The sequence below is a fragment of the Ptychodera flava genome, unplaced genomic scaffold (assembly GCF_041260155.1).
Source record: "Ptychodera flava strain L36383 unplaced genomic scaffold, AS_Pfla_20210202 Scaffold_63__1_contigs__length_709137_pilon, whole genome shotgun sequence".
NCBI lineage: Eukaryota > Metazoa > Hemichordata > Enteropneusta > Ptychoderidae > Ptychodera > Ptychodera flava.
Window position 1 is genome coordinate 305,001 of NW_027248385.1, and position 10,909 is coordinate 315,909.

General features: G+C 37.4%; 1 protein-coding gene across 1 annotated transcript in view; it reads left to right on the forward strand.

The window, feature by feature from the left end:
• The window catches only part of LOC139128660 (MAM and LDL-receptor class A domain-containing protein 1-like), a 38,347-nt gene extending 31,145 nt beyond the window's left edge, over positions 1–7,202 (forward strand). The window contains exons 21-25 of the mRNA XM_070694395.1: positions 589–726; positions 4,777–5,039; positions 6,062–6,146; positions 6,431–6,469; positions 7,186–7,202. Coding sequence (XP_070550496.1) covers positions 589–726; positions 4,777–5,039; positions 6,062–6,146; positions 6,431–6,469; positions 7,186–7,202 — 542 coding nt within the window. The remainder of the gene's footprint in view (positions 1–588; positions 727–4,776; positions 5,040–6,061; positions 6,147–6,430; positions 6,470–7,185) is intronic.
• The last annotated feature ends 3,707 nt before the right edge of the window (positions 7,203–10,909 follow it).

Here is a 10,909-nt window from a genome sequence, read left to right on the forward strand (position 1 = left end):
TGGAAACAATTCTGCAAAGGAACACGTGGGAAACATGCATTTCTCTCACACGAAATCCATTGTACTATGATATCTCGCACGTGTTATTACTTTGTTGAGCTAGGAGGGTGTGTGGAGGTGGTGGTATATTTGGCTGACCACTCTGATATATCATTTATCGGAAATTGAAAGGTGCAGCTCTCTGTTTACACATTCCAGACTAAATCCATAGGTGTGGTAAATTCATGGCAGCGAAGCTGCGAAGAGACTATATGCTACTGTTTTCGTTTAAGGTAGATCGCGCCGCGGGGACAGACATTCAGACTCTCAAACTTGTACATTTTTTCCTACGTAGTGTTAAAGCAGCAATGGCGGCCACTTTGAATTTCAAAAATTTCGAGTTATTTGTTTCTCTAGTACTAAAATTTGCACGTCGATCCCATATTTTTATTCTCGATTTCGAAAGAGAATGGTTGAAAGATTCCTTAAGGAAAGTTAAAGCAGAAATTTAAAACTTTGATTTTCGAGGTGCATACTTTCTTACGAACCCGCGCCATCTCAAAGGACACTTTTTGCCAAAATGATTCATTTTTCTGAACGACATTTCAGCTTATACTGGTTGCGATTTTGAGAGTGAAACCATGTGCAATGGTACAAATGACGGAACCGACGATTTTGATTGGTCGATCAGCACTGGTGATGATGGCATAGGGCCGTCCTTGGATCATACCTATGAGAGTGGAACAGGTTAGGTGTCGGCGTCAGATAAACTTTGAACTTGACCTTTCCATACCAAAGCTTGGGAATTACCGCATCCCAAATTGGACGTTAGTCTGAGAGCTCAAAGCTGCCCTTCTGTTCTAAAATGAGCATTCGATCTGATGCAATGCATCGAATTAACGCACGGCAATCAGTTACGTAGCACAGACGCCATAGTCAAAACAGCTCGGCCAAATCTCAACTCTTTCAAGTTGGTGTGAAGAGTTAGCAATCTTGCAAAAGTGTGGCAGTAATGGAAGACTTTTCCCAGTGCATTTGTACTTAACTTCATTTTGAAATTGACCATTCGTTGGACTTCCTTTCACGCCGACATGTTGAAGATAACATATGAATGCTAATGTTATTAATTCTGTAATAATCAACCAGCGCCTTATGAAACGCATTCTATCACTTGTATTTTGGATTTATTTTTTCACCTAGAGTTAACTAAAGTATAAGTACATTGTAAACAATTCTTTTGCTATATATTGTTTATATGCAAATTAACGTTGACCTAGCAACTATAGTTCCTATGTTTTAGGTCACTACCTATTGGCTGAGGGCACATCAAGGAACGAATCTCAAACAGCTCGGTTTCTGACCGACACTCTAACCCTCGATTCGAACAAATGCCTGCAGTTCTTCTTCGCTATGCAAGGGCTTGACGTCGGAATGCTCAGCGTCCAAATTAAAATCGATAACAGCTTGGGACAGCCGATCTGGGAACGAAAGTTACAAATCGGAGACGGGTGGAATATTGGCAGAGCCTCCTTGGCGCAACAGGCGAATTTCCAAGTCGTGTTTGAGTTTGTTCGAGGTGCTGGTGAGACCGGATACGTGGTTATTGATGACATACAAGTCATGGACATCGACTGTTCAACCCTAGTAAGTTTTATATGTAGAATAGTGAGATAAGAATTTCTCTACGAACATTTTTCTGTTTGTGAATTTAAATTTTTTGATCTTTCAACTATGTGTGGTATTTTTGAAACAAAATATCCCTCAGCCGAACTAGAGACAGAGAAGGAGAGACAAAATTTTAGGCATCAATTAGAAATAAGCTAATGAGACAACACATGCATTGTGAATCTTAGCAACAGTGAGTACTACTTGAGGCCAGCTATACAACCCACTGACATAAACACTACTGAAATGGACAACTTTATAGCTTCAAGCAAAGCCTCGATCGCTCAAGGATAATTCGAATTAGTCAATGTTTATTTAATTTTCGTGCTCATTGTTCTTCGGTTGTGGATGTTTGCATTGCTCTTAAAATGATTTCATTATAAAGTCAGCGTTTGGTTTTTAAGGACGAAAAAAATACTCACTTTTGCATGAGTCGTACAAAATTGATGGAGGGAATAAAATGTATAATTCAAGTTGCAATAGGCAATCTGTCGAATATGCTGGAAGCGTTCAACTGAAAAACTGAGCGATAATGAGGTGTGATGGATATTTTCCCACTAATTTTCAAAATATTCCCTGTTACATATCGATGTAAGTCCATCGTATTCTTTGATGACGTTGTGTGACCAGATACAGTGGGGAATATTCAACCGGGGCCTTCGATTAACGACGGGCAGACTAAGGGAGCGTTTAGTTATTATGGCCGGGGGTGGGCCGGTAAATTCTTCCTGCGCATCAGTCAAAATGAGTGAACCCCCCTACCCATTGTACAAAAAAAATGATGACCCCCCCCCTTTCAAGATGACAAAAATTTCATGCCCACCCCACATTGCTTGAGTAAAGCTGCACACACAAACACCTCGGGGGTATGGAGCGATAAAATCCCCCAAAAAGAGCTTGTATTTTTTCAAATGACCTTCCTCACAAACTCAAAAGGTGTTGATGCTCAGATTTCCCCTTCTAACTTGCTTACAATTTTGAAATTACCCCTCAAAGGGGTTGGACAGAAGTTACTGGTGGAAACTTGGTAAACTTTTGCATATACAGACGTTCCATTATTAACATAATTGTACTTGATTAGAATATGATGGTTAAACGTGCATATTATGTGTATAAGAAATCTGATTATGGAATTTCACTGAAAATGTTCATCCACCAGGCATGGGAGTCTATGAGGAAAGTATGAATAATTTGTTTCCAATACAAAAAAAAGGTAAACCCATGTATTTATGTACTCTCGATTATTGATATCAATGTACTAGATTAGATTAGGGTGATAACAAATGAATATGTTTGCCAGATATTGGATTTTGGAATTATACCAAAATGTAGATTCACTGTACATGGGAGACTATGAGGAAAATATGAATAATGATTTTTCCAATACAAACTATCAAAATCTAATTCATTTGAAAGTACTTAGTGAGCCTAGGATGGTTAAAGGTTGATAAGTGTGCAAAAATTGGATTTTGGAATTTCACTGAAATTATACTTTGGAGTTTTTGAAAAAACTAAGAATATTTTTTTTTACAATGCTAAACTAAATTAATTTGTGCTTTTATAGGTGTTTGATAATTGATACAAATGTACTTGATTCAAAAAGGTTATTTAAAAGTTCAGATTGGACAACAATTATGATATTGGAATTTCACCTAAAAGTATTATTTAACTTTTCATGGTACTAGTAGTCTCAGTGCAGGTAACTGTTAAATAATTTCCCTGACAAAACTTGCTCTATCTCTAATATGTAAGTAATACTAGGAATTGTTCATTGCCCTCAGTTCAGTGAGCTTGATTTACAATAAGACAAGCCTCAGAGTTGTCAAGTCAAGATGTTCATGTGACAGATAATTATACTTTTGTTCAGATTTACAGGTGAATATCTGCAGAGAATGATATCATGCAACGAATCATTTTCATCTCCCAGAATATTTATGAACACTGAAACTGCATTTTGACGGGACGGATACTTATGAAAATTAAGTGACCCCTCTCTGAGCTGTTTGAAAAATACATGACCCCCCTTTGCAGTTTCAAATTTGAGGTCAAACCCCCCCCCCTGGATTTTGCCGGCCCACACCCAGCCATAATAACTGAACGCTCCCTAAACAGGAAATGTAGCTTTTCACAAATATTGATTTGTACTTTTTATCGACTAAACGAGTTTAAAGAACATGGTCATTCAAGGTTGCGAGACTTCTGCTGGGTTTCAGGCAACTGTGATTTTGAGGATGGCAAGTGTTCTTGGAGTAACACTGTAAGCGGCGACGATCTTGATTGGATACTCCTAAGTGGATCAACCTCGACTGTTGGCACAGGACCGTCAACTGACCACACAACTGGAAATATCGACGGTACAATTATACAATTTAATGCAGGATGCAACTTGGTACAGATTTTCGGATTATCCAATTCTGAAATTACAATACCTTCCTGTTCTGCGGGTCTCATTTCGATGCTCATTGAATAACTTATTTTGTTTTACTGGATAATTTTTGTGACAATAAAAAATGAATCTAACGACAGAGATAACGCAGGGATGGTGACAATTTGAATTCCCCTTGTCAAAGGATTATGGATAAGTTTCATCTATAGCACCAAATTTTGCACGGTGACCTTGATTTGTGGACTTCATTTCGAAAGGAAAAATTTCCTTACGTATAGCCAATACACAGCTTAACCAAAAAGACAATAGCGTTGATCGCGATTTCAGTTTGTTACTAAATATAACTGCACGCGCGAGACTTCGGTCAACGCTGCCTTAAATTTGGATTCAAATTCAGGCTGTTGTTGCAGCTTGTTGAGCCATAAATTCATACGAGTGAGCGTGACTTTTGTAGCCATTGTAATACTAGCGTGTTTTATATTTGTCGGGTATGGGGAATATGCGGACAAATATTTATTTATTTATATTAATTGGAGAAAAGTGGCGTCATTTGCAATCAGTGCTATTATTCAGACCTGAGAGCTTGCGTATGCAAGCCGTGGTAAATCGCCAATATACCATGATTTTTTTCGCGTCTCGACCAATCAGATCGCTGTATTTACGCCATCAATATACTGGTATGATATTATATATATTATCGTTTGTACAAGATATTAAATTCTTCCTGTGTTATACTTCCGACACAGGCTTTTATCTATACTTAGAGGCTTCTAGTGCCTATGCAGGCGTTACAGCAAAGCTCTACAGTCAAACTTTCCCCGCGAAGTCCACTACAGGATGCCTTGAGTTTTGGTACAACATGAACGGAGGAGGAATGGGCACCCTTAGAGTGGACATTGTCATCAGTGATGGCCCGAAAACCCCCGACACAATATGGACCCTGAGCGGAAACCAGGGCAGTACGTGGAAATGCGGCAGAGTTTCATTCTCGCAAACCACGGAATACCAGGTGAGACACTGCACTATCGCGAGAATCTCGGAACTGGATAGCTGTTCACTTTTGTTTAGGAAACACAGAAATGTAATATTTACACGCGATAAGTTTTGGTATAGAAATGTTTTTCTATAAGGTATATGATTATGAATGTTTTCACAAAACTTCAATATGGTCGGTCCACGTCGCAGAATGGATCGAATTAAAGTGTTTATTTGTTAACATTAAGAAGTCAAATTGCAAATCAAGATTTCTTATCATCATGTTTTTCATGAACCAGCAAAACATTCCATTAGTTACATTGTTAATGATTGTTCTGAGTTTGTGTACATTTTACAAAGTCTCCCCGGTCCGCATCATAGTAGGAAGTGTTTACGGAACAATGTCATTGCATTGACACCTGTTTTGAGGAAAAAAACCCAGAAAATATGACACCAGACTACTTTTTGGTAGTCGACCGGACTCCGAACAAAAGTTTCATTAGAAGTCTCCAGGACGCGATAAGCCAAGAGAGTGAAAGGCATTGTTGACTATAGAGCAATAATGATGCAAAAGTATTATTCAAAATAATAAACTCTGAGAATTCCAAATTGGCCTTAATAAAAACTGCGATTCCGAGAAAGAACTTATTCAACCTTCTTGGCCTAAAAACCTGATTTCTTTTTGATCAGTAAAAGATTGTTGGGTATTTTGTGTCTTTCTATGTTTATGTGAAATTTCAGTGCAGTGTCTGTTGCGTTGATATTATGCTCAATAGATCGTCTAAAGCGTAACGTTCATTTCGTTAGTACCATTAAAAAAATAATTTAAACACGATTGGAACCAATTTTGGATAATTTGATTGTGAAGTAAGATTGTTTTAACCTGCAAAGCAAGCTTATCTTCTTTTCTTTTTTAGTCATACACTTTTTATGGGTAATTTGTAACATTGCAACATTCAGCTATATGGCACCTAGCACTTTTAAGAAATTTGAAAAATATGAAGATCCAATTATCCCAAATTAGTTCCGATCGTTTTTTTATTTCTCTACAATTAGCTGGTATTCGTTGCCATCAGAGGAAATTGGCCAAACAGTGACATAGCCATCGATGACGTGGTCATCAGTGACGGATACTGCACAGGTAGTCTGAATTCTATTTACTTCAATTCGAAAGAAAGAAATTACCTTTCAAAGTTGACGGTTTCAGCCTTGAGAAATACCATGGTAGATAGATGATTTACACCATGCCGGAGGAAGAGGCAGGGATAGATAACTGGTGACAGAATAATTGACAGGCACAAACAGACAGAAGGGCAAAGTAAGACGGATTGGACAGACAGACAGACAGACAGACAGACAGACAGACGGACATATATAAACTTTGTCCGGCACGAAAAGTTCATTATTTTGCCATCCCTTTTTCAGGAATGCTAGAGACCACCACAGTAGATCCACAAACCAATGGTAAGTCGTATCTTTATACTTTACAGTATATCTGCATTCACGAACATCGACAATCGGGTCTGCTTCTTAGTCGGCAAGCGAACGAATTTCGAAAGAGTATCGCATAAAGTAGATGTGAGAATATCTTATTTAAGGTTATCAAACTCGCTATGATTGTATTGTTCTTGTGTTCAATGTGTCACTGGTCCCTGTAGAGACAAGACCGGGTTAGAGGGTTATTCTCTGAGTCTTCATTCAAATTATATGGCGCGACAATTACAATTCCTTGAAAATCATCCTAGTCTAACACATTCAATAGTACATAATAAAGAAGGCATATGAAAGGAAATTTCAGACACGGATTCGAAGGATATGACCAAGGTTCCTAGATGCGCAAATTTTAAGGGAAGTCGTGCAGCGTATTCGCTAAAGGGAGGAAAAGCCGATTATTGGAGGGTTCATCAAAACGCCTGTCACGTGACTATTATGCAAACAAAGAATGTGTTCTGTGCACAATTGCCTAATATCAGTGCTTTTAAAACATATATACTTGAGTGGGGTTGGGAATTCTGTAACTGAGAAAATTGGAAAGTGTCTATTTTGTATGTCACTACCTTTAGACCGTATTTGAAATTAACATCGAAGCTGATTAATGTCTTGTGCAAAAGTAAATAGTAATTTCACTTATATATTTCTTAAAGCAATGACATTATTCTGATCAATTTTCTTTTTGACAGAAAACCTCTACCAGTGATGCTGTGAATTCTTTGATGTGCAGGTCAAGTATGAAGAGTAAAAAGATTGCTTTCATTGTGTTGATCTCCGTTTATGTAAACCTAAATACAGTGCAAATAGCGACGACTTCCATTAATGAAGTCAAAAGACTGCAAACGTCATATTTTACACAGATAAAAATAACTGCGTTGGTTCATTTGAAAGATAATCCTGCAAGCAATAAAGCACGTCCTAAATCGCCTTAAATATATTGGTATGGTATAATAAGAAATATTACATGTAAAACATGCTTCTAATTCTCAAATGATCACTTGATTTGTTAATTTGATATTTCAGTACTACTGTTATTTGAATATTAGCAAATTATTATCCTTTGTATGGATTAAAACGCGGTGAGTTACATGATTGGGTCACTTTAAACTTATTCAGCATTGTCAAGGCATTAAAAGTCATTATATTACTTAGTCAATTATATTGATAGATACGTAACAAGTAGCCGTGTTGACCTAAATTGGTAATTTACTAGGTTTAGGTATCACTTTACTGAGATCAACTGTAATGAAATAGCATGAGCTTTCGAAGACAACAGTTTTGAGTATTCTTGGCTTTTCGCTTTTTAATTCATTCCACATTTGCATCTGACGAAGGAGACTGTTGTCTTCGAAAGTGCATACTAAATCAAAATAGTTGTTCTCAGTAAAGTGCTATCTAAACCCCAGTAAATTAATTATATTGAATAGTCCTGTGCGATATATGTTCTATTAAACATTTTAGAGTGTTTTGCACTGCCCAATGATCGAATCTAAAATTAACGACAGCTTTGCGCTTTTTCGTGTGTTTTTATTTGTGAATAAAGATCAGAAGCTCGATTTGCTGGTTAAATATTTTGTTTCCACGGTTCCGTCTTTATCTTCCTCGATGCTATGCAATTGTTGTACTTTGCTCGTGCTTTATGCGGAAGCTGCTATTAGCAACTATTGCACTATTAATGAAGCAGCTATGTGTACGAGAGGAAGACCTAATGTGTATCATCTTATTCATTTAAGATTTAAGTCAAACTTTGGACACGTTTCAAGTCTTTGAATACACGGCTGTGGACACAAATACTGTTGACACCCTTAACGACGGGATGTCTTTTAAGCTGAGTTTAACAATGATACATTTGTTTATTGATTAGCAAATTTTTTCTCCTACCCTTTGGGGCATCTTTTAACTCATTTGGCGTTTGATCGATCAAGACCCACTGAGAATACTATACCAAATCCTTTGCCATGTCAACGCATCTTTCTATAGTCCTCACAGATTATCACAGTTTGCTCCTTGACGCCACAAGTCAAGTTCATTGTCACATAAAAGGCGTAGTGCATTGATTTATGAGACGACAACTTCTTCACAAATGTTTCACATTGGTTGACATTACAATGTTACTCACGTAGTCGAATTCCAAAGATCATTTTGACGTATTCGTTTCTCCTTGTCGTCGTTGATGTTGGTTACTAGTTCTCCGTCTTCGTGCAGTTTGCTCTGTAACCGGATTCTTCACCATGTTCCTATTAGATTTTACTTTGATCTATCACATGGACTCGTCCTTGTCTGCTGAGAAGTACTTGGAATCTTCAAAGTATTGACAACACCAGAGGTTCAGAGTTCGTTGATACTATATAGATTTTACTTCCTGGTAGGGAAGCGTGACAGGTACCATCGCCAAAGATACCCTTCTCTCATGGTCTAAAAGTCTTGGGTCGCGTTAAACCTCTAGTTGTATTTTTCTCTCTCGTGTCATTTCAGAATATGATTGTGAACGTTATCATTAGGACGTTGGCTTTGATCCCATTGTCGCGCCAGTATTCAATAGACATCAAATCAGGTCCAATAATCGTTATCATTCAAGGTAAACTATGAAATTTACCAGGTCCAAGGAACATATAGATGATGACAAAGGCAATGGGGCCATCTTGAACCACGAAATAGTGGTGATACTAGGTGTCCGGAATGGGTAAGCGTACCCTGCCAGCTAGCCGCACCCGTCAAGATTGACCCAAAGTGACAAATTCATTGTATTTGGTGAATTCACCAAATTACTTTTGTGAGTCAAAATTTGGTATGCTGTCACTCATCATTTGAGAAACAGACAGGTCATATTTTGATACAACATCTCCGTATCTACCATAGAACTTCTTAAATGATTTCACTAATCTACTTTCTGAGAATCCTTGCCTCACTAACTTTTGAGCTAATAGGCTGTGTCTAACTCGAAAGTCTTCATATGAATTGCATGCTCTACTGTATCTGAGGAGTTGTGAAATATACACACCATAAGCTGGAGATGATGGTATATTGCTCGACAAAAAGGGAAAGTTTATGATTTCAAAATTGAAATCGTCTCTTTTGTCATACAGCTTAGTATATAGTGTATTTTGTCTAATTTCAAACAATACATCTAGGTATGATGCCGAGTCCACACTTTCAGTTGTTTCTTTTATTTCTAAATCATCTGGGTAGATGTGGTGTAGATAATTGGATATACCAGGATTGTTTAAACTGATGAGATCATCAATATATTTGGTGGTGTTGTTAAATCGATTGACAATCCTTTTACACCCAGATTTCTGAAGTGATTGCATGAACTCTGCTTCATACGAATACAAAAATAAGTCTGCAAGAAGTGGGGCGCAGTTTTGTGCCCATGGGAATGCCTATGGTTTGCCTGAATGTCATGCCAGCAAACTTGATAAATATGTTGTCAATTAGGAAATAAAGCATTTGAATCACCTCAACATCACTGTATTTGAGTTTTGGCATCACTGTTGTTGGTGAAATAGCCTAAGTTGCGCTTGATGGCAATGTATTCATACCTACGACTACCATTCTTGTAAAAGAAGGCTTTTTTCACGAGAGATGATAGCCTGTCTTGAAGTTTGTTGTGTGGGATGGTTGTGTACAACGTTGAAAAATCAAATGTGTGGATTGAATTGTACATGTTTTTGTTATTTTGTAAAATATGTAACAATTCTTTGGAGTTATACGTCACTGTGACACATTGCAAACCCATCACGTGAAATTCTCATGTTTCTTTATTCAGGTTTGGCTATCTTCATCACTCTTTATGTAATATGAATATATCCTTATTTGTCGCAAATATGGCTTGTATTCATTAATCTTTGCGTGAGGTAAAGTAACAGCAGAAGACTGAAGAAATACATAATTTTCAAGATTACATACTCATTTTTGCCAACGTACATAGGACCAAGGACAGAACAACAGAAAAAAACAAGAAAAATCTAGCTTTTAAAAAGGTAGTTTTACTGAAACTCACAGGTCCCCATCGCAGTAATTTGGCTTGTTCATCTAACCTCCTTGCTTCAGATATGCTATAACCTCTTTATAAGACATTATATGGTATGGATTATGCCCCGAAATTTCTGTTACAAAAGAAAAATACAAATGAATACAGTACTAGACGTGGAATAATTAGCATGTGCTTGAAATAGATCGTTTGTTTTAAAAGTGTCAAACGCATATGGCCGATAATACATAACCGAAAATAAATGAACCATTGGTTATAAGCAACGCAACAAGTAACGGTGTTGCAAATGTATTATTGCAATATGGACACTATTGTTGAACGTACCTATTATTACTCTCTCCATCCCATCCCACCACGCCAGATGACCAACATCCAATTTAGATGACCGGATTGCTTCTGCTGCCGCCCATCGAACAAGT